This window comes from Carcharodon carcharias, chromosome 8 (genome assembly GCF_017639515.1).
Source record: "Carcharodon carcharias isolate sCarCar2 chromosome 8, sCarCar2.pri, whole genome shotgun sequence".
In the NCBI taxonomy this organism is placed as follows: domain Eukaryota; kingdom Metazoa; phylum Chordata; class Chondrichthyes; order Lamniformes; family Lamnidae; genus Carcharodon; species Carcharodon carcharias.
Genome location: NC_054474.1, coordinates 45,053,292 through 45,077,503, shown reverse-complemented (window position 1 = coordinate 45,077,503; position 24,212 = coordinate 45,053,292). Strand labels below are relative to the sequence as shown.

Genomic DNA, 24,212 nt, shown 5'->3' with positions numbered 1-24,212 from the left:
GGGGTTGTTGGGGAGTCGGGGGGGGGGGGGTGTATTTGGGTGATCAGGATGGGTGGTGAGGGGCTGGGGAGAGTACTGATGTGGTCAGGGGTAATTGGATAGGGGTAGTCATGGGTCAGCATGAGTGGTTGGGAGGCCATTTCTGGAGTTACCCAGAAGTTAGACTAGGATTTACTCTGTCTAACATTTCCTGGGTATCTATTCAGATAAGTACTTTGGATCCGCCATTATCCCCAACTCTAACTCAGACTAGGAGACATTCGCGGAGAGTCCCAGGGAGCAGGGGAATTGCCCATCAAAAACTGAAACTTCCTGAGCAATTCCCACGGAGGTCCGCATGTTGGGACTTCCACAGGGTCCTGACGTGCCACTCACCCGTACGTCTGTTCTCTAACGATCTGAAGACTGGAAGATTTGACCCATAGATTCCCTTGCAACATGCTACAAGTCCTGCTCCCCATCACCTTGTTTTCAAATTCCTCCCTGATTCCTAACCCTGTAACCTCCTCCAGTCTCAAGCACTCCAAGATATCTGTGCTTCTCTGATTCTGGATTCTTGAGCATCTCTGATTTTAATCATTCCACAAATGGTGGCCATGCTTTCAGTTGTCTGGGCTCTATAATCTCTGGAATACCTTCCCTACACTTGTCTCTCTCTCTTACCTCTCTTTCCAGCTTTCAGACACTCCTCAAAATCTACCTCTTTGACCAAACGTTTGGTCATCTGACCTAATATTTCCATAGAAGGCTTAATGCTGTTTTTTTGTCTTCCGATACTCCTGTGAAGTGCCCTGGACCTTTTTTTTACTCTACAGGCACTAAACAAATATAACTTTTTATTGGTGTGTAGGGCCCACAGAGCTGGGCTGATGTATATGTTCTTCTTACTTGTCTTTACTAAAGTAACCAAACAGAAGTTATACTGATTGTACCAAATATCTCTCACTCCATATAATATTTTGTATGTTTTGCCTACTGCAGAATAAAGCAGCTTAGGAACTGAACCAGCCATCATTTTTCCTAATGTTAACTTAGTCCACATGAGAGAGATTGAAGAAAGATGTTCATAAAACTTGGACATTCGAAACTTTCACTGCTGTACGCTGGGTCCTGCTACCACAGTAGTTGTTGCAGGGCACTGAAGCAGGCAACTTCAACAACAACTTGCATTTATATGGCACATTTAACTTGGTAAAACATTGCAAGGTGCTTCAAAGGAGCATTATCAAACAAAATTTGAGACTGAGCCACAAAAGGATATATTAGGATGGGTGACCACAAACTTGGTTAAAATTCATCTTAAAGAAGAGAATTTGAATTTAGCGCCTAAGCAGCAGAACATACGGCCGCCAATGGTGGAACAGTTAGGATCCAGCATAGTTGAGTGAGTAAAGAGGTAAGTGGGACTTGGTGCAAGTTAGGATACACGCAGCTGACTTCTGGATGAGTTCGAGTTTATGGAGGGTGGAAAATGGGAGGCTGTTCAAGAGAGCATTGGAATAGCAAAGTTTGGAGGTAAAAAGGCACAGATCAGGGTTTCAGCAGCTGTTGAATTGAGGTAGGATTAAAGATATCACGGAAGCAGAAGGTGGCGATCAGTGATGCAGCAAATCTGAGGTTGAAACTCAGCAGATATCAGAGAATCGTTACAGCGCAGGAGGCGGCCATTCAGCCCTTTGTGTCTGCACCTGCATTCTGAATAATTAACCTAGTGTCATTCCTATGCCTTCTCCCTGTAATACAATATGATGCAATAATTGCGAGCAATCTGATTCCGCTTTAGACATTGACCAGGAAAAAATATGGAGTTAGTGGCTAGGGACTGAAGTTTATGAGCAAGGACTGAAGACATTGGCATCGATTTTCTCAATATTACAACTGGGCAGATAAGAATGAAACCAGGTGAGGGCAGACCACTCAGCTGGCCGAAGGAGGACAGGTGTTGGAGGTGGATGGTATGGTCAACAGTGTCAAAGGTTACAGACAGCGAGAAAGACAAGAAGGTCTATAGTTGCAAGATTTTGCCCCATCTTCCTTTTTGTATATTTTTTTGAATACCAGCTGAACGAGAAGCCAGACCTGAGATTTTATTCCTCTTTTAGCTTTGATAGTGTGTCAATTATTTTCTCCCTTTTTGTCTCAACCGTACTAAAGTCATTTTTAAGCTCATCCTCTCGTGGTGGCTATTTCATTAACTTTAGTAAAAAAGAACGGAAGCAAAATAGTTTTTCAATACTTCTGTCATTTCTTTTACATTACCTGGAAGGTTAGCTTGCTCACCCTTTAGTGACCACATCCCTACTTTAATTTTCCTTTTTTTTGTGTCTAGAGAAAATTTTACAATTTCTTTTTATATTCCTTGAACATTTTTTTGTAATTTTTGTCTTTCAGATTTTTTATTAGTAGTATATATTTCTCTTGCACTCTGATTATCCTTTAAAAGATTTCCCACTGTTTTGTCCTAGTTGTCAACATTTTCACCCAGTTTACCTTCTTTAATTCCACCCTCATTTCCTCATAATTTGCTCTCTTCCAATTTATTACCTTAGTCCATGTTCTACTCATGTCACCCCCGGGCCTAATCTTGAACCTTGCTATTTTATGATCGCTACTATCGAGATGCCCTTGTACTCTTACTTCTGTTTTGGTGTATTACCCATTCCAAGATATAGGCCTGGATTTTCCAACCAGGCCGTGGGGGATCTGGTGGCTCAGCCAAAAGTCTGAAGAAGGATCATACGGACTCGAAACGTTAACTTTGTTTTTCTCTCTCCACAGATGCTCAGACCTGCTGAGTTTTTCTGTTTCTGTTTCAGCCACAAGTCTATTGACTTTCGGCAGGACCGGATGATCCTGGCAGCAGGCGGAGCTGGAAAATCCCACCCACAGTTTTGTAATTCTTTTCTAGTTAACCTGTTCTAATAAGTTAACCATTTTAGTGTCTTTATCATGGTGAACCTGTGTTGCACTCTCTCCCAGGCAACTATACCATTCCTGAGATGCGGTGCCTACAACTGAATACAATACTCCAGATGAGGTTCTAACCAGAGCTCTGGCTAGCTGGAACTTCCGCCTCTTTGTATTTAGCCCATGTGAGATATGAGGCCAATGTTCCATTAGCTTTTTAAATAATATTTTGTACCTGTCCATTAACTTTGTTATTTCTCTACTCGGACCCCCAAATCTCTCTGATCATTCATTTTCCAGATTACTATTTAGAAACTACTCAATTTTAACTTGGGTTCAAAATGGGTGACCTCAAACTTTCCTACATTTAACTCCATCGGCCATTATATTCATTTAATCCATCAATGTCCCTTTACAATTTTCTGCTCCCATCTACATTATTTACTGGGCCACCTAGCTTGGTGTAATGAACAAATATATGGTTCTCTGTTGTTCATCCAGGTAATTTATAAATATACTGAAAAGCTGTGGCTGTAGTATAGATCCCTGGAGAGACTAGTCAAATACTGTACATTCTCATTATCTCCACTTTCTTTCTTCTACCTCCCAATCAATTTCCTATCCAAACCAAATAAATCAAGGTTGCTTTCAATTGCATGCACTTTCATTTTAGTTGTGTATCCATGTCTTCTGGAAGTCCATGTAAATGACACCCATGGATAGTTCCTCACCTATCATATTAGTTACCTTCTCAAATAAATTAGGTTAATTAGACACAACTTCTTACAAATCCTGAGGGCTCTCTGGGTTACTCATATTTGTCTACATGCTCTGTTGCTCTGTTCCTAAGAACAGATTCTAGTAACTTCACCACAAATTACATCGGCCAAATAGGCCTTTAATTTCATGGTTCAGCTCTCTTTCTTAAATAGTGGAATTACAGCAGGTGACAATTTCTGAATCACAGGAGTTTTCAAAGATCACGAGCAACATATCAATAGCTTTATCACTTTTTAAATCATCTGAATGGAAATCATCAGATCCTGGAGTTTTGCCAATGTGCAATAATATTAGTTTCTTCATCAGCGTGCTTTATTCATACTGAATTTAATCAGTTCCTCCTCTTGAATTATTTCTGGTTTTCCATGTATCTTTATTATTCCCTCATCCTTTTCTGTGAAGTCTGATAATAAAGAATTTATTTAATATCACATACAGAAAATGCTGGAAAAACTCAGCAGGTCTGGCAGTATCTTTCGAGTCTGTATGACATCTTCAGAGATGCTGTCAGACCTGCTGAGATTTTCCAGCATTTTCTGTTTTTATTTCAAATTTCCAGCAACCACAGTATTTTACTTTATTTCAGATATTTAGTAGTTACACCATTTCCTGATTGCAAGGTTTTGAGCTGCCCAAAAATACAATGGTTAACGTAGAACTTCATAAAACAGCAAATTCATCCACCATAAAGCCAGACACAAAACTTAATTACCACTCCCATACGCCACATGGATGGCATGATTCAACACTCCACATCACTTCCGCCTTGACACCTGCTCAGTCATTGCCATCTCCGACATCATTTCCGCCAAGATACGCGCAACCGTTGCGCATGCGCACACTCTACACGCCGGGAGGTTAGGATATCCACAGCTGCGCATGCGCTCAGACTCTACACGGCGGATCATAGTTCGGAAATCCGCACCTGCGCATGCGTGGCTCGATCCTAGTCGTTAACCGAGACTTCAAATTTGTTGTGGCGGAAGTTGCAATCGGCCGTGAATTGTAAACTTGGTAATTCTTCGGTAACATTTTACTGATCAATGCAGCCATTGCTCGCTAGGTGCGCGAAGGGAGGTCGTACTGCGCAGGCGTGTGACGGACGGAAGTGATGTGGTGGTGTCAGTGGCAGCGCTCGAGCGGCTTCCTGTGAGCGCTTTGTCCCAGTTTGTAACAAAGTATCAGTGAGTGGTTAGAGACCAGGTAGGAGCAATATGACATCTTTCCCTCTGTCAGTGCACCCAAACCCTTTAACACTTTACTGACTGCATTCGGTGCTTTCATGCTCTCTGATCGCTTTATACCTGAGGCACCGAAATAGGCCACTTTCGTCCACGTCGATGTCTCATACCGCAACCCGCCCCATCCTCCCACTCTTGTGTCCTGAATTAGTGTTGCATCTGGGGCAGCTCAGCTAAAGTCTAGTCTGGCTTGGGAGATGCACTAGGTAGTGGCGTGTTTATGTACTCTGAGGGTCGTTAGTACAAATACAGCTTTTGATCTGAAGCTATTTCTATGTGCGTCTATGCACCAAAGTGTTTCACAGAATCCTGGCTACCAAAAAGACCATGCCAATCGATGCTGGTTTAAAATGTTGCCGTTGACAGTACTGCTGGTTAATACAAGTTTACAGTTACGTGTTACGTTTGTGTTTTAAATAATTTGCTCCAGCTGGGATGAGATGGAACGCAAATTTTTGCTTTGAATATCGCAAATGCTAAATTGTGTAACTATAAAGCAGTTTAGCAGAATTTAGTCCTCATTTCTTATTTGACAACAAGGATACCTTTGAGTTTGACATTTATTATAATCGATTATAATTTCTTCCCATATTGCAAATCGGAGTAAGGTGATATTCTAGTTGATAGCTTAATTTCACTTTGCAGACTTCGAACCAAACCTGATGCGTCAGAAACTGTTTACTATGTTGGGCGGGGTAGAGATATTCTGTACTGCAGTTGATCTTCTACCTTCATAATTGCAAGCATTCACAGACTAAAGGGCAGGGGTCTGTAACCCTGTAACAACATCACTGCATTCTCTATGAGAAGTTGAAGAACAGTCTGTGCTGACTTCACATTTGGTGGGGAAGTACCTTGTATTTGCTTCAGCTTCCTGGAACTACATGAGATCAGGACAATATTATCTAATGAATTAGCTGTTAGCTGCATGTGGCTAATTGGGAATCTAGATGTCACATTGCATTTTCGATTACTAAATGTAAAATGAGTAAGACACTGGTCATGTGATCTCTACTCATTTGCATGGTCTGTGCGTCTGCACTTTAACCTTTTGTTGGTAAAATACAAAGATGAAAAGGGTGTGATTGGTGTGTGTCCTTTTATTTTCGTGGTCACCACATTTTGGTTGCCTACTAAAATGGTGTGTAACACAAGTGAAAATGCTGCACTTCGGCATCATGGAAGCACAGCAACACTACATGGAGAGGGAAGAATGTCATTGTTAACTCATCCAATGGGAATGACTGCTTCCAGCCAGTGAAGAAAGCAAACCCAAACAGTAATGAGCAGCTCCAACAGGGCACTAATGGTAAAGGGAGAATTGTATCATCCAGTTGAATTCTGGATGAAGAATAGGGATGGGTCTTGTGAGTCCACATTTTCAGCTGCTGTTCTGATGAAGTCAAATTACTGCTTGCAACTGGTGGACAAAAACATGCAAGATGCATTGATATGTGTCTGCTCAACATATGCCAACAATTCTAAACTTTAGTGAATGTGAAAGACTGGAAGCTTTCACACTATATGGTGGTGGATGTCTATCAAATAAGTATACACACAAAGTACATTTACCTGTATTGCATGTTAGATGATTACTAAAATTTATGCATGTGGCTAAAATAGATGTGTGGATAGTTGTGATTTTTACAAACGCCATTGGATTATAAGCTTTGTTTATGAAGGATTGTGTCCACAGTTCTATCACTCCAAATTTCAGTGGGTTGAAATTTGAAACAACCTGACCATTATGTCAATGTATTTTATCAAAGTTTTGCCAGATATAACACTCTAATCAGACTTTGTTTGTTAGCAGTTGGACCACACACCATGTGGTCCCTTTGACATGTTCCTTCACTCCTGAATTGTGACTAAGTTATTCATTTGTTTTTAACTTGGTTTGCAGTGATTTATTCTTATGCTGGTTTAGTTTCAGGCAATGACAGACTTACTTTATGTTTCATTACTCACAGATCATTTATAAAATGAAATGTGGTGTTATACCACAGATCCTTAATTTCTGTGCATTGAGGATTAAGGTGGCAATGATGTGCTAAACTACCGCTCTTTATTACTTGAATGGATATCCATGTGGATGTCTTTTATGCATTTTACTGCATTTATGATGTTCATGCTCTTTTGGTTTAACCAGTATTGAATTATCAAAAATATTCTGTTCAATGGCTGGGTAACATCTATCAAGAAGATTCTCAATTGCTTTATTATGAAGTGTTAAATAAATACCTGTTTCTTTTTCTTGTAGGGAATTATTGCAATGGCTGAGTTTAATAATTTCAACACCGATTTCTTTCAGTCAAGTTATAGCATTGATGAGCAAGGACAAGCTCCGTATGACTACAATGCTGCAGGAGATCCTTACCAAAACAGGTCAGTGGTTGGAATCAGCACTCAACTGTGACAGGCTCACCAGAAGGCTTTAGTGTTTTTCATCCATTTGCTGCTTGTACTGGTCATGTTGGTCAGTATAAGTTACTGTGACTGGGTTGCCACAGGAAAATCCTCACCAAAGCTCACTGTTGGAAACGAGACTCTGGTGCCATTTCTGTTCCTGCTGATACAAGCAGGATATATCATTGAAGGGGAGAATTTGAATGTTTTGCAATATTTACAATATATAATATCAATTCATATATTACAATATCCCACAACTCTTAAGAAACTTGACACCGTCCAGGACAAAGCAGCCTGCTTGATTGGCACCACATCCACAAAAATTCACTCTCTCCACCACCGATGCACAGTAGCAGCAGTGTGTACCATCTACAAAATGCGTTACAGGAATTCACCAAGGCTCCTTCAACAGCATCTTCCAAACCCACGACCACTACCATCTAGAAGGACAAGGGCAGCAGATAGATGGGAACACCACCACCTGGAAGTTCCCCTCCTAGTCACTCACCATCCTGACTTGGAAATATATTGTTGTTCCTTCACTGTCGCTGGGTCAAAATCCTGGAATTCCCTAACAGCAATGTGGGTGTACCTACACCACATGGACTGCAGTGGTTCAAGAAGGCAGCTCACCACCACCGTCCCAAAGGATGGGTAATAGATGCTGGCCCAGCCAGTGAAGCCCACATCCTGTGGAAGAATAAAAAAAAAATTCAATTGCGTTTGATGGGCTACCTTATAGCTCAAGTGATTTTAATTTTCTAATTTACAAATTAATTTCTTCATATTCTCTTCTAGGTATGATGGGCTGAATGGCCTCTTGTGCTCTGCCACTACATGATTTATCAACCATTTGAGGGGATTATTCCCTAATTACGTCACAAGACCTTTCAGTTATTAGCAATGAAAATAAAATATTATTTCTTCATTGATATTTTCAAATTTTATGGCTATAGCATTAAACTAGATGAAATACCCGCAGCACTTGATCTGATCTTTTCTTTGTCTTTTGATGCCATGATCTCAGTTTCCTGTGTGAGTGAAAATGATTAATCTTTGAAATCAGGCTTTCTCACTTCTATAAAGTCAAAGATTCAAAAGAATTGAAGGAAAAAGTAACCATAGTGAAGAAATGAGAGAAATATGATACTGAAAATAGAATAATACAGCACAGGAAGCCATTTGGCCCATCATGCCCACTCTTTCGAAGAGCCATCTAATTATTCCTACTTCCTAACTCTTTCCCCTTTTATCCAGCTCACTTATTTTTAAATTTAAAAAAAATTCTCATGTCACCTTTAGTTCTTTGCTAATCGCCTTAAATTTGTGTCCTCTGGTTACTGATCCTTCTGCATGAGAAACCATGTCTCCTTATTAACTCTATCAAAATCATTGATGTTTTTGTACACCTCTATCAAATCATATTTTAACCTTCTCTGCTCTCTGGAAACAATCCCATCTTCTGTTTTTCCATAAAAATGAAGGCCCATTATGTCCAATTCAGCACCTTCAAAGAACAGGATCTCTGAGCATGAGGAGGATATAAGTTAAAAGCCACACTGAATCTGGACTACCTTTTAAGGAATGGATTTTTTTATTTGGCAGACAAAATGTAATGAAATCCTAGTTGGTACAGTGACCAAAAAGTGTGACAGGGAGGATGTCTAATGTTTTTTTTTACCTTTTTTGCGTACAGGCAGTATGACAGTCACACTCAGCAGGCTGGATATTTTTATCCAACAGGGTCACAACAGCCATACACAGGGCAGATCTATCAACCTACACCAACCTTCACTCCTAGCTCTCCACAGTCAGTATATGGTAACAGTTTTGAGGATGAAGCACCCTTATTAGAAGGTAAAATTGCATCTTTGCCTTTTGCATGTGTGAGGAATGTGCAAAAAGATGTAGAACTGGTATAAAAGTACATTGTGTGACCTGTGTTTTTTATGGTTACATTCACCAATCCAAATGGGATGTGCTAGATTCCAATGGCGTAAATCTTCACTTTAGCATGCAGGAATAATGTTTGCTAAAAAATTTTAAATTTGTATGCACTGTGCCTGACGGTTTGCTTAGCAGTGATCTGCCTAACCCAGCTAAAGAATAGTACGTTTGTAGTGCTTACAAGTGTTTGAGTTGCTTATTTAATTTTGATGTTACCTCTGTTTCCAACTTAGTGCAATCTTAACTCTGGGAGTAATGAACAGGAAATTGCAGCAGGAGTACAGTTTTGGTCCCCTTATCTAAGGAGGGATATACTTGCCACAGAGGGAGTGCAACAAAGTTTCGCGAGATTAATTGCTGGGATAGCAGGATTATTTTATGACGGGAGCTGAAGGAGAATGGGTCAGTATTCCCTAGAGTTTCGAAGAATGAGGGGTGACCTTATTGAAACTTACAAAATTCCCACAGGATAGATGTTTCCCCTGTCTGTTGAGCCTAAAAGCAGCAGACATAATCTCAGGATAAGGGGTAGGCTATTTAAGACTGAGGGGAGGAGGAATTTCTTCATTTGGACAGTGGTGAATCTTTGGAATTCTCTACCCCAGAGGGCTGTGGAAGCTCAATCATTGAAGATGTTCAAAACCGAAATCAACAGATTTCTGGAAATTAATGGCATCAAGGGATATGGAGAGAGTGCGGGCAAGTGCCATTGAGTGGATGATCTGCCGTGATCTAATTGAATGGCGGAGCAGGCTCAATGGGCTGAATGGCCTACTTCTGTTCCTGTGTGTAAAGTTCTATGCTGATGTACAAAGTATTTAGTCTGAAAGGTTTATTTTTTAAAACAATAAACAAAATGTAAATGCTTCCTGAAAATTATGCAGATCTCTTCACTCCTCACCCTTGATTGGTGTAGATGTACAGTCATGTAGCTGAGGAACTGACTAATTTCCAAACCTTTGCTGTAAACTAACGGCTAATAACTGTGAAGTAGGGAACAGGAAATGCACTTGTTAATCTTTCTGACGTGCTTTTTGATGTGCTTAGTCCTGATGTAGCATATCTATCTAATATCATGGTTCAGACTGCAGCTTGTTGAGATCAGCTATGGAACACAACTGTGGTCCCGAGTGAAATTAGTTGTTCGAACACTGTCAAATCTGTGACCTTCCAACCGTCATGGGTTAGTGATATACCAGGTAGTACCATTGCTAGTAGGGATTAGGCGTCTTCACTTCTCTCTGCCCATCATTGGAAAAATTCCTATACATTTAAAATGTTAACTTTTTAATGCAATATGTAGGAAAGTGAAATTTGTGTTTAGTGGTTACCTCACAAACATAATGAACTTGCAATAGTATGGAGTAGTATGTTATTTCTGTTTAAAAGTTCCTTCATATTTCAGTGTTTTTTCCAAGTTTAGTAACGTTATAACTTTGAAGCAAAAACAAAAATAGCTGGGAAAACTCAGCAGGTCTGACAGCATCTGCAGAGAGGAATACAGTTAACATTTCGACTCGAAACGCTAACTGTATTTTTCTCCGCAAATGCTGTCAGACCTGTTGAATTTTTCCAGCTATCTTTGTTCTTGTTTCAGATTTCCAGCATCTGCGGTATTTTGCTTTTATTTACATTATAACTTTAGTGGGAAGTAGATTTATCAGTCAGTTGGTTGCATGGTTTTATTTTCATGTTTTAATCTCCTATTTGACTTTGATTTTCTTCTAAATTCTCTAATTCTGTAGAACTGGGAATTAACTTTGACCACATCTGGCAGAAAACACTGACTGTCCTCCATCCACTGAAAGCTGCAGATGGAAGCATTATGAATGAAACTGACCTGGCTGGGCCCATGGTTTTCTGTTTGGCATTCGGAGCCACGTTATTGCTGGTATGTAATGTTTGGTATTTTGTTGATGTGCATTTCATGCATTTCACATTGCCATGCTTTGGGCTGGAGTTTTATATTGAGAGCATGCTGCTTGTCCGACACCCAGTATTGAATGAGCAGAAATTTCCTTCAGTTATATATTAGGAAAACTGAAGGCATTGTCTTTGATCCTTGCCACCAACACTAACCCTTAAATAAAAACTGAAAACGTGGGAAATACTTAACAGGTCAGGCAACAAGTCTGGAGAGAGAAAAAGAGTTAAAGTTTCAGGTCGATGATGTTTCATCAGAACTCATTGACCTGAAACATTAGCTCTGCTTCTCTTTCCACAGACGCTGCCTGACTTGCTGAGTATTTCCAACACTTTTTTTTCTTTTATTTCAAGTTTCCAGTATTCACAGCATTTTATTTTGGACTACACCCCTTTCTCTGGCCACTGCCTGAGGCTGAACCAGAACGTTCACAACTCTAGTGTCTTATTTGATCTGAGCTAAATTCTGACCTCCTATCCACTCCATTACCATGATGGCCAACTTCAATCTCCATAACAGTGCCTCTGTCAATCTGTTGCTGAAACTCACACCTGTGCTGTTGTTACCCCTAGATTCAGCTAGTCCAATATTTTGGGCCTCCAATGTGCACCCTCCATAAACTGAGTTAATTGAAAGCTCTGCTGCCTGTATCCTAACTTGAACCTTATTTTGTTTTAAACTTCCTTTGCCTTTTTTTTAAAAGGAAGTTGTTGGTGTTACCCTGACCAAAATTGCCTGGTGATCCAAAACTACTTTGTTTAATGTCCTTTTAAGCTTGTAGAAGGTAACCAAGATTCGTGCTTTTGATTGCCACCTAGTGACTCTTGACGAAAGAATGCCTCTGAACATCAGCTATACTAACTCTGTGGTTGAATTCATCTCTCCTCCTTCACCAGCACTTGCTAAGTAATGAACACCATCCACTTTTGCAAAGTACCAGAGGTCTACCTATTGCAGAAGTGCTTCCTAACACCAGGAATTGTTTTTTCTGAAGTGAAGGTGGTGCAGAGATACGTAAATTGAATAGGTTATTGTTGAGCTTTTGTACATGCCAAGGTGACTAACTGCAGTTCTGGGAACAAGAACTTTTTTTGCACGAATGTTTGACGGTTCAAGGTCAGATATAGCGTGGGTTTAATGCACTGAAAGTTTGTAAGCTGCCCCAAGCATACATCTGAACTGCAAAGACAAATTTACAACACCTTTTTTTATTCTTTGTAATTAAATTGCTTAACAAACCTCAAGAAAATCTTCAAGATGAAGAAGAAAAGACTTCTCAGATCACATAATGGCCAGTCTATACATTGTGTAGGAAATGTTGACGTTGCAAATAAATGTGACCAAAAAATTGTGACAAGGGAGTAAAGCTAGTGACAGGAAGTGCATGCACTTCATAACATTTTGATGAATAATATGGATTTTCTGCTCTCTATAGTTAATATGTAATGGGAATTTTCACAGCACAGAGGAGACATCCCATCATAAACACTGAATCTGAGATCTGAGGAAAGCATTGAATCAAGTGTGAACTTCTAATACTAATTTTTCAAAGCTGTGAGCCTGTTGTTTTGATTGCAGTATTTTACCATAGGTCATCTTACAAATATGATAGTTTTAGTACTGCCTCAAAGACAATGTAGAAACTAGTAATATGTACTTTGTGATTATGTAAGATATTTCTATATCAGAGTAAACATTGCCTTTTTATTCCCTTCTAGGTTGGTAAAATCCAGTTTGGCTATGTGTATGGTATCAGTGCTATTGGCTGCCTCGGTATGTACTGTCTGTTGAACTTGATGAGTATGACTGGAGTGTCCTTTGGCTGTGTGGCCAGCGTCCTTGGATACTGCCTGCTTCCAATGATTATCCTGTCAAGTTTTGCTGTAATTTTCTCTTTGCAGTAAGTATCCAACACATAGTAGCATAGACTTATGGATGAAACTTCCCAGAGGCAATACTTCATTTGTAAATATAAAAACAAGTAAATAGTTCGTCTTATATGATTTTGTGAGATGTATTCTTATGTGAACCCCATCATTTTGTTAAATTTATGTAGATATTGGCATAGATATTTTGAATATACATATGTTTTCCTGTATGCGTAGATAGTTCTGTTCCAGAATAGAGTAGGCATACAGATCTCTTTATATTTGTCTTGATATTAAAGTCTGTTCAGTAGTGAACTACTTTAGTGTGCATACTAATCTGAATAAAATACAGATTTAATGTTTCAATTAATTTAACCTGCGAGACCAGTCTGAGCTCTTATATACACTGTGGGAGAACTGACTGAATTAATTAATGTTTTTGTATTTGTATTTGCATTTACGTTGCTGTGTGCCACTTTCTTCAGAAACTGTGCAGTTATGTGCTTGTATTCTGGAAGTGTGAGGATGAAAGTGGAAAAGCTTGAATGTGTCTGCAATTGGCCAAGTTTAGCTTGATACTAACATCTGTAGCAAAGGTCCATGGTCAGACTTGTTAAACTTCTAACAGCCATTTGGTGAATGAGGAGATCAGAAATCAATCTTTATTCAGATTAGATTTGTTTATGAAGTGAAGCATTTACAAGTGCATAGCTCCTAATCCTACTCACCACCCCAGTGTCAGTAAGTGTCTATATGTGCTCAAATAATGAATACCCTCTGCCCGTTTATCCCTACCTTTAATTTTTAAAAAAAAATATAGGTTCCCTTTTCTTTAAACAAAACTTAACAGTTAATGCTCAACAGTATTTAAAGGCAATTTGAAGAAAGAAAATCATGATTTTCAATATTCCATATTACATTACAAGACACCTATCTCCCTGACCCTCCTTTTTATGAAACAATCATAATTGATGGCTTGCATCAACTCATTTAATCTTGGAGATTTCCTTTCTCTCAACATTTGTTTCACGTTAGCAAGGTAAAGTTTTCCATTTTTTCAATGTTTCATTTGCCCTTAAAACACCTTGACTTTAGGGTTCTTCAATGTAGTACTTTGTTCCAATACCAGACTAGCATCTGGTCTTGTCTGAGTGCACAACCAGTTCAACTTAACAATTAAGCTTTGTAACTGCTCTGTTTCTTCTTTAGATGCGATATCATCTTTCTGTGATGACCTAGCACGAGTAACCGGGATCGGAGTAACAGTTTATGAATAAGATTGCTGATTTAAAGTTACTCCAGGCCTAATCTGCTTTCTGTCTAAACCAATATATTTAAAAGACCCTGGATCCTAACGTCCAACCTTAAATTCCCCTTTAATCTTATTAATAATGCATTTCCTAAATTCCACAGTGCCACCCCAACATCTGTATCTCTCAGTCGCTCTTCAAAACTCCAAGCAACTAGCCTTACTTTAGTCTTATAAGTCCCATCTGCAAGGATCCTTTCCGTACATATTCAACTTTGTGACAAGGCTGGGTATCTCCTATCTGGTACTTAAGAATAAATTTTAAATTCCTTCCAACTATCTATTTTCTTTTCTGTATCACTTTTCAGAGCACTGAAGAAGAGTCGTATGTACTCGAAATGTTAACTCTGTCTTTCTCCCCATAGATGCTGTCAGACCTGAGTTTTTCCAGCATTTTTTTGTTTTTGTTTCAGATTTCCAGCATCTGTAGTATTTTGCCTTTATCTTTTTTCTTTTGTCTTGCCTTTCTTTTTAGTTTACCCTCTAGTCTCTTGGCAACCACCAAAACTTCATGGTCACGAGGACTCCTGGTTTTATCTTAGAAACATAGAAACTAGGAGCAGGAGTAGGCCATTTGGCCCTTCGAGCCTGTACCGCCATTCATTATGATCATGGCTGATCATCCAACTCAATAGCCTGTTCCCGCTCTCTCCCCACACCCTTTGATCCCTTTTGCCCCAAGAGCTATATCTAACTCCTTGAGACCAAAACATTGTATGCTTTCAACTACTTTCTGTGAGCGAATTCCACAGGCTCACCACTCTCTGGGTTAAGAAATTTCTCCTCATCTCAGTCCTTAATGGTCTACCCCATATCCTCAGACGGTGACCCCTGGTTCTGGACTCGCCCACCATCGGGAACATCCTGCATCTACCCTGTCTAGTCCAGTTAGAATTTTATAGGTTTCTATGAGATGCCCCCTTATTCTTCTGAACTCCAGCAAATATAATCCTAATTGACTCAATCTCTCTTCATATGTCAGTCCCGCCATCCCAGGACTCACTTGGGTAAACCTTCGCTGCACTCCCTCTATAGCAAGTACATCCTTCCTCAGATAAGGAGATCAAAACTGCACACGCTATTCCAGGTGTGGTCTCACCAAGGCCCTGTACAATTGAGGCAATACATCCCTGTTTCTGTACTCGAATCCTCTGGCTATGAAGGCCAACATACCATTTGTCTTCTTTATCGCCTGCTGCACCTGCATGCTTACCTTCAGCAACTGGTATACAAGGACACCCAGGTCTCGTTGCACATTCCCCTCTCTCAGTTTATAGCCATTCAGATAATAACCTGCCTTCCTGTTTTTGCTACCAAAATGGATAACCTCACATTTATCCACATTATATTGCATCTGCCATGCATTTGCCCACTCACTCAGCTTGTCTAAATCACACTGAAGCATCTCTGCATCTTCCTCACAGCTCACCCTCCCACCCAACTTTGTGTCATCTGCAAATTTGGGGATATTACATTTAATTCCCTCATCTAAATCATTAATATATATTGTGAATAACTGGGGTCCCAGCACCGATCCCTGCGGTACCCCACTAGCCACTGCCTACCATTCGGAAAAAGACCCGTTTATTCCTACTCTTTATTTCCTGTCTGCCAATCAGTTTTCTATCCATCTCAGTACATTACCCACAATCCCATGCGTTTTAATTTTACACGCCAATCTCTAATGTGGGACTTTGTCGAAAGCCTTCTAAAAGTCCAAATAAACCACATCCACTGGCTCCCCCTCATCAACCCTACTAGTTACATCCTCAAAAATTTCCAGTAGATTTGTCAAGCATGATTTCCCTTTCATAAATCCATGCTGACTCTGCCACTGTTTTCCATGTGCTCAGCTATTAAATCTTATTATAATGGACTCTAGAATTTTCCCCACTACCGATGTCAGGCTGACTGATCTATAATTCCCTGTTTTCTCTCTGTCTCCCTTTTTAAATAGTGGGGTTACATTAGCTACCCTATAATCTATAGAATCTCGGAAGATGACCACCAATGCATCCACTATTTCTAGGGCCACTTCCTTAAGTACTCAGGGATGTAGATTATCAGGCCCTGGGGATTTATCAGCCTTCAATCCCATCAATTTCCCCAACACCATTTCCCTACTAATACTGATTTCTTTCAGTTCCTCCCTCTCACTAAACCCTGAGTTCCCCAACATTTCTGGTATGTTATTTGTGTCCTCCTTTGTGAAGCCAAAACCAAAGTATGTACTTAGTTGGTCAGCCATTTCTTGAGGCTATTCTGTAGCCCTTCTTTCATTATGAAATCTATTCAAGCTGTACTTTGATGTCTGTTGGCACTTCTACTGTAAGATCTCTCTCTTGCACGTTCAAGGATTCTTTCCCTGGTGCGTGATTGCTTTTTAACACGAGTCGCCCTCAGATGCACATTTAGAACTTGCACTGCACTTTCTTACTTTCCATCCTTTTACGCTATTCTGCCAGTGCATGAACTCCTCTTCTTGGCCACCATCTTCAACCAATATTTAAACTGGCCAGTAGCTTTTCGTGCACCTCCCACAATAGTTTCATCCCTCCGTTTAGTGGAGCCCTTTGGAGCATAAGTCACTTGAATCCCCACTTTAGGCAATTGGCTTTGGATGTGATAGCCCTGTGCTCTGTGTCATGATCACGTAGCTACCACTGTCTAGCACCTGATCTATTGTGTTCCATTCCTCAGAACTATCATCACAAAACACGAGGATGAGAGGTTTAGGGTGCCTCATCATCCTTTGTCAGCTGCTCAAATTCTGGGAGTTTGTAATCAATCCCTATTAACCGTACTGAGTGAACCTTAATAGTTTGATTACCATGTTAGGTAACCACTCCCTTACCATTATTCCCTATTACCTTACCAGGACCTTTCCAGGCCTTATGGCCCTTTTTGAAGTACACCATATCCCCAGAATTAAAGCCTATCTTTTGTACGATGCTTTGGAGCTCTCCGAATTTTCTCTGGGACATCAGCCTTAATGAAAACACTTCTCCCTGCATGTAAAACACTCAAACGTGCAGAAGAAATAGAACTAATAGTCGTCCCCTCTAGGCAGTGGGTGGGGCAATCACCCAGCACAGAAAGTAATTTGGGATTCCTCCCATTGACCAATTGATAGGACTATATCCTCCAACCATCTGAAGTGAGTTCTTTGCATGAAGCGCCCTTACCAGTGCAGTTGTCAACTTGTAGCTTCGTTGATCTATTATTTCGTGTTGCATTTTATCTATCACCATGTGATTCCTTTCAGCTGCAGTATTCATGACCACAATGTTCACGATTTCAAATATCACTGGACATTAGCAAATTCACCTCTGTTATCAATCAGAAACTTAGCTAGTGCCCCAAGTCTGGTCCCTATCCATTTCTTCTTGACTTTATCTACAATCGCACTTTTGTCCTTTCCATGTATTACTGTAGAAAGACTAAATCTGGTTGCCATAAAAGTATAAAATGAAAATATTTCTGTCTTTGTCCCATACCTTTAGATGCATGGCAATTACTTCATTAAAGCCATGTGCCAAAGAAAGGCTTACAATAGGATGTGGTGGTGTTCTCTGATACTTTTTACATAATTCACATTTTGCACTAATTTCTTTGAGCCTTGTATACTCCTTATCAACCACAGCTGCATCCTTTAGCAGGATTTTTAATTTTTGACAAGGGTGAGCAAATTGTCTGTGCAACTTTAAAACAATTTCCTTTATTTCTCTCTGATTCTTATTACCTGATGCCATTAATACTTCTTTAACATTCTGATTAGAAGCATCAGGTTTAGTTAAGGGGATACACTAATACATTGGGTAAATTGCGGATGCACTGACTTTCCAAAAACAATTGCTTTATCATGCTCCGTGTCCATTTTCATTTGTGCTTTTTTCATGGAAGGATTACTTAACAGTACTATCTATACTAACAAACTACACCTGTACTAATAAAGTGGCTTACTCCAGTTATTTTGCATGGAATTGCCACTCTTTTTAGTGACCTCAATGTGTTGTTACAGCTGGACCCGAAACAAGTAGAACTTTCATACTCCCTGACCTTGCATCGATCCACACTACTGAGTGAATCTGGATAACATTTTAGCCAATCTGTTCCATACACTGTTGATATGCAATCACTATCTAACACCTCACAGTTAAATGAATCCGTGACTAATACATTCATCACCAGACCAAAGCTTCTTGTGACTGGTACATTCTTTCAAGAGTGATCATCATCATCTTCAGAATTCTCTGTGTCATGCATCAATTCAAGAACCCTGCTTTTCTGCTTTGGGCAGTTCATTTGTGTAATGATATTTTGAGTCACACCTGAGCACCCTGTGCTTTCCTGGGGTTAATTTGCCTACAATTGCTGCTCCGGATCTGTCATCTGCTGTGGTATCCAGATCTGCCAAAAGTGCTTTCACTCTCATTCCTTCTGTCTGTAGTTCTTCCTTTGTACTGGCAAGTGTGTCCAGTATCTGGAAGATGTTTTGCCACAATCATTGAGTCCTTCATCTTTTGTGATACCACAGAATGTCCCATTTGTGCCATCAAGTCTGCTGGAAATGACTGCTTCCATAGGAATTTTTTCAAGGCAGCAGATATATGCTCCAAGGTGGATATAATGTGGGAAAATGTAAACTTGTCCACTTTGGCAGGAAGAATGGAAAAGCAGTATAACTGTTTAAATGGAGGGATTGCAGTAACCAGTGGTACAGAGACAATCTGCATGCTTTGGTACATGAGTTACAAAGAGTATGCAGGTACAGCAAGTGATTAGAAAGGCAAATGGAATGTTGGTGTTTATTGCAAGGAGAATGGCTTATAAAAGGGACATTTTACTGCAGCTGTACAGGACATTGATGAAAACATCTGGAATACTATGTATATTTTTGGTCTCCTTATTTGAAAAAGGATATAATTGCATTAGAAGCAAATCAGAGGAGATTTACTCGACTTATTCCTGGGATGAAGGACTTATCCTATGAGAAAAGGTTGAAGAGGTTGGGCCTATACCCATTGGAGTTTAGAAGAATGAGATGTGATCTCATCCTGAGGGGATATGTCAAGGTAGATACCGGAAGGATGTTTCCACTTGTGGGGGAGACTAGAATAGGGGACACAATTTAGGAATAAGAGGTCTCCCTTCTAAGACTGAAATAGGAGAATTTTTTTCTGAGGGTTGTTAGTAAGTGGAATTCTCTTCCCCAGAGAACAGTGGAGGCTGGGTCATTGAATTTATTCAAGACAGAGTTAGACATGTTTTTCATAGACAAGGGATTCAACGATTATGAGGGGGTGGACAGAAAGTAGAGCTGAGACCACAACCAGATCAACCAGATGAATGGTGAAGCAAGCTTGAATGGCCAGCTCCTGCTTCTAAGCCCTAAGTCCTATCTTCCTATATCCTATGTTCCTAAAAAAAAATATTTTTCATAGAATTAAACCCCAGTTAAGACCAGGAGATTGCCCTTAGCACAATCCAGCAACTTAAATGTGAGCACTGAACGAGAAATCTACAAACTAGAAATTTCTACAATCTTTTGTACATTCTGGTAAAATCCATGACATGTTCCCCCATGGAATGACCATCTGTCTTTCGAAGCCTTTCAAAGTCTGTCCAGAGCTCATGGGCATCTAATATCTTTGATGGGAATGTAACCTGTGACCACAAAGCCATTTCATCCTTCTCCTGGTCATAAGATTCAGACCCTGTGAACATCAGTGGGTTATCATGCCTTGACAATTTACACTTGCTTTCAGCCAGTCTTCACAAAAGCTACTCAGATTGCTATGTTCTGTCTTAAAAATATATTTTTTTGTTTCTAACCTTCACCATTCTCTGCTACCATATTAAACTTTTGACAGCCTGTTGGTAAAGGAGGAGATCAGAAGTCAATCTTTACAGTTTGGATGTATTTACAAAGTGAAAATTAAAACTGTATAATTCCTAAACCTACTCACTACCCCAAAATCAATAAGTGTCTCTCTATATCTGCTCAACTGATAAATGCCCTCTACCTGTTTATCCTATCCCTTAATTTATACAGTTAACAAGGCTGACTGCTCTTGTTTGGTGGGCTTGTAGGAACTTACAAGCAGAGATAAAAGACGTGGAGCAATAAATTAGAAAATGAAAATTCTGGAATGGACCCAAATGCTGTGGTTTTTCTGCTTATAGTGCAGATCTACCATTGAAACAATTGCAGAATTTAAAGTCAAATTCACATTATAAACACGGGTATTTAGCACGGGCTGAAAGCTATAACTATTTTCTGGGTACATGGCTTCCACCTGTACTGTCAAAAACAATGCCATATGTTTCTGTGCACTAAAGGACAAAAGCTGAATATGCTGATTTTGACTGTTTTCTCAACAAAATGGGTCAGGATTATGGGATTAGATCTAACTGTGTAAACACCAAGAACAGGCTTCTGGATGATGGAAACACGGAATTCAAGTTCTGTGTTGTTGATGCACAGAACAAGTGTTACTAGCACAACAGTACAGCAAAGTAAAAGAAGCTTGAAACCAAATCAATAAATGAAAAGTTAAAGACCAATGCAACTTTTTAAAAACATGTCACTCCTATTTAACTATAGAGCATTGCATAGTAGCGCATTTGTGCAAATTATTGGTATAAAATTAACTTTACGACATCAAAAATTAATCCTGCATCAGCTCTATTTCATCCTGGATTTCACCACAGTGGTATTTTATTTTGAAAATTATACTTCTACAATGTGTTTGTGGAAGGGAGAATTCTAAACTTCTTCATGCTCAAAAGGAAGAGAAACTTAGGAACACTTGCCTTCTTTCTCTCTGTCCCCCTTATTTAAAACAGGGTGAGGAGAATGACTAAACTGTTGAGTGTGGGAGGAGCAATAGGGAATAAAATCTGCATGAGTTGCACTTTTATGTGTTGGATATATAGAAACCCATCACAACACTTAAGAGGATAGAAGTATTTCGAGCATTTTCAATTTTATTGCATTTAGAGTCTGATTCAAAGTAAATAGAAATTCTGCACACACCTGTAGGATTTCTGATCGCCTTTTTTGAACAGCGTGTACCCTCTCGGTAGTGACACCTTACTGAAACTGAAATGCAGAGTGCTAATGGGTTGATTGGCAGAGCCAAAGCTCAGGACCACCAAGTGTGCACAAGTACTGCTGGAATTTAACCAGCTAAATCCAGACAAGTTCACCAGATCTGCTTATCCCAATAGGACCACTCTGCCAATTAAAGGTTATACTTGCAGGATTACTTACAGCAAGTGAGAAGAGTCCTCACCTCAGCGATAGATTTATCCCTTCAGGTTCCGTCTGTGACAAGTCTGCTTGGCTCAGTCATATGCAGCGTTCTGGTATATCAGGGACCTGCTTGACTCAAATATTTAATGACTAGTTGTGCCCCAGGGGATTTATCTGGATTTTAGCTTCCATCATCAGGCATTGGGTCTTTTAATGTCTTTGAACAAAGGTTATGATTTACAAAGACAGTTTTAATATATTTGGAAATGTCTACGACAAAATGCAAACCTGTTTTGTAAACTGCTATTCTTCTGCTATTCCTGGTGTAAATGTAACAATATGATGAGCATAATAAATGCTTTATCTGAAAAATTGTCAACACCCCTTAACTGTTAAACAGACTGGTTCTGCTACAAAACAAATTTGCTGATTAAGGCGGCTTGATTTCCACGAGTAAGAAACATTTTAGTGTAGGTGTTGAACAATTTAAAACAGGAAGTTATGTACGTGCAAGGTATGATTTAAATTAAATATTTAATTGTTTCTTGGAGCTGCTTGACAAGCTACTGTCTTAATTAGCTAATCATAAGCCGCAGTTGCTAATGTGATTGTGCATCTGTTTTAGAGTGCGCAAGGCAGGTGGTAAATGTATATCAGCACTTCTCTCGTTAAGATTTTACGGTCATTATTTCACTACTGTAGAAAATCTGAATGTTTGTCTCAATTCTGAATACTACGGAGGAGTTGTATTAAACCGATGTTTTTACACAGCTGTTCTAGTTTTCAATCAAGTTCCTATCATGGAGCTCACAGGGAAAAATTGTGCACTTCTCTACACTATGCTTGCACTGCCATCTGCTGGGAATGGCCAAGGCTATGTGACCTGCCCGATTGAACATGGATTTGAATTCTTCCATATGTTTGATTTTATTATAGGAAATCTTACACTTTAAATTTGTTCTTCTAAATTTTATATCAAGAAAATTAGATGCAAATGATTGTTTCCTTAAATATGCCAAATATTTAAGTAATTCAGGCATTTATTTTAAAATATTTCACATAGAATGCCTAATGTTGTTATGTGATCTTTTTCCACCAGAGGAATGCTGGGCGTAATTATTGCTGCTATGATTATTGGCTGGTGCAGTTTGTCGGCGTCTAAAATCTTCATCTCTGCCTTGGCAATGGAGGGACAGCAATTACTGGTGGCATATCCTTGTGCGTTGTTATATGGAGTTTTTGCTCTTATCTCGGTTTTCTAATTGTCTTTGTGAACGGACTACGGCTCCATGTTCTGAACTCAAGACTGAAACGGATGCAAGCCTCCTGTCATTCAAGTGGTTTAAAAACCTCCTAGCTTCCTGCCAACAAAATAGTTGAAGCTCTTCTAATTCCATGTTTCTGGGCAGCAATTGGACAAACACCTTGTGTTCTTAAATTCCCGCTTTAAATGCGGCAGAAAAATACCCATTTCAATGGTTGAACATGTCATGAGTACAGATTGGAAATCAAAATAGTTTGTCTTTGCTTTTGACAACAGGTTTCACTACTGGGGATTATAACAATATATTAAGCAGTTTCGCCTCTACCTTGTCATATAGTTTCACCATAATGCAGGCATGAAATTTCCACTGGTTCAGACAAAATGTTTATTTTTATTGTGAGCTGGGTTGTTGGGGCCACTGGAAAGTATTTCTTCAAGAACCATTTAAATAGCGAAATATACTGTACTCTGTGGCATTTATATCTGTAGCAAGAACTGAGTGCAGAACCGAAAAGCTAAACTCAATATTTAAATCAAATATCTATATCCATCTGGTAGATGGACCAAAAATAAATTTCTCTCTTGAGTGAGAGAAATTGAATACTGGGGAGGGGAGGAGTTACAAAACGTGTTGTACACATATACATTGTCAAAGGAACTTCCCAGTGCTGCAGAGATCAACTTCATGTCTTGCTTTACAGCATAGTTACAGTTTGATAATTAGCCATCGTTTGACCACCATGTTTGTCTGGAAAAAATAACAATCTCATTCCAGCACTAGTGTGTAAATTTCAGATTTTTAAAATGTTGCCTGTTTTTTTTTTGTTCTCCTGTTTAAGCATCTTGCCCTATCCATTACATTTGTAATAAATTGGTTAATTTCTTGTTCAACATACGGGTAGTACTGTTATTTTGCCATTAACTTGGTGGAACCCTGTCCTGAACTAAACAGGATAAAATTTCCTTTACCGCAATTACTAACGCTATCCTATCATAGCACTGGGAATTAAAGCAGTATTCCTAAAAATCTTAAATCTTAACATCTGAACTTATCTAGACTCTTTACAAAGGTATCTGGATTCATATTGTTGAGGCTGGAGTTTCTGCTAGGGACAAAGCTTTGCTCTAATGAAAGTTTAGAAATGAGGTTCATTTATTATTTCGTATATACTGTTTGATTAGAGCCTTATATACTACATATTTATTCCAATAATTGCTATAATTGGAGACTCATTTGAAAGTTTAAAATTTCCACTAATTTTAACAGATCACCAAAGCATTAATTCTAATTTATTGCACAGAATT

At 39.3% G+C, this 24,212-nt stretch overlaps 1 protein-coding gene across 5 annotated transcripts; it reads left to right on the top strand.

Annotated features, from left to right (window-relative positions):
- Positions 1-4,582: 4,582 nt before the first annotated feature.
- On the top strand, positions 4,583-23,798 carry yipf5 (Yip1 domain family, member 5). 5 transcript variants are annotated; one of them, XM_041194053.1, is made up of 6 exons: positions 4,583-4,701; positions 7,189-7,313; positions 9,081-9,194; positions 11,030-11,175; positions 12,927-13,108; positions 22,743-23,798. In XM_041194053.1, the coding sequence occupies exons 2-6, from the start codon at positions 7,256-7,258 to the stop codon at positions 22,903-22,905; spliced, it is 663 nt and encodes a 220-aa protein (XP_041049987.1). In that variant the 5' UTR covers positions 4,583-4,701; positions 7,189-7,255; the 3' UTR covers positions 22,906-23,798. The 5 variants fall into 5 exon arrangements, with proteins under 5 accessions (XP_041049987.1, XP_041049985.1, XP_041049986.1 ...); XM_041194051.1 differs by having other exon boundaries at positions 4,589-4,701; positions 9,034-9,194; XM_041194052.1 differs by lacking the exon at positions 4,583-4,701 and adding an exon at positions 4,742-4,890.
- Positions 23,799-24,212: the final 414 nt, after the last annotated feature.

Coding starts and splice junctions, on each gene's coding strand:
- yipf5 (XM_041194049.1), top strand. CDS start 5,213: ATGCACCAAAGTGTTTCACAGAATCCTGGCTACCAAAAAGACCATGCC. Junction 5,320..7,188: donor CTGGTTAATACAAGTTTACA/GTTACGTGTTAC, acceptor TTTTTCTTGTAG/GGAATTATTGCAATGGCTGA. Junction 13,109..22,742: donor GCTGTAATTTTCTCTTTGCA/GTAAGTATCCAA, acceptor TTTTTCCACCAG/AGGAATGCTGGGCGTAATTA.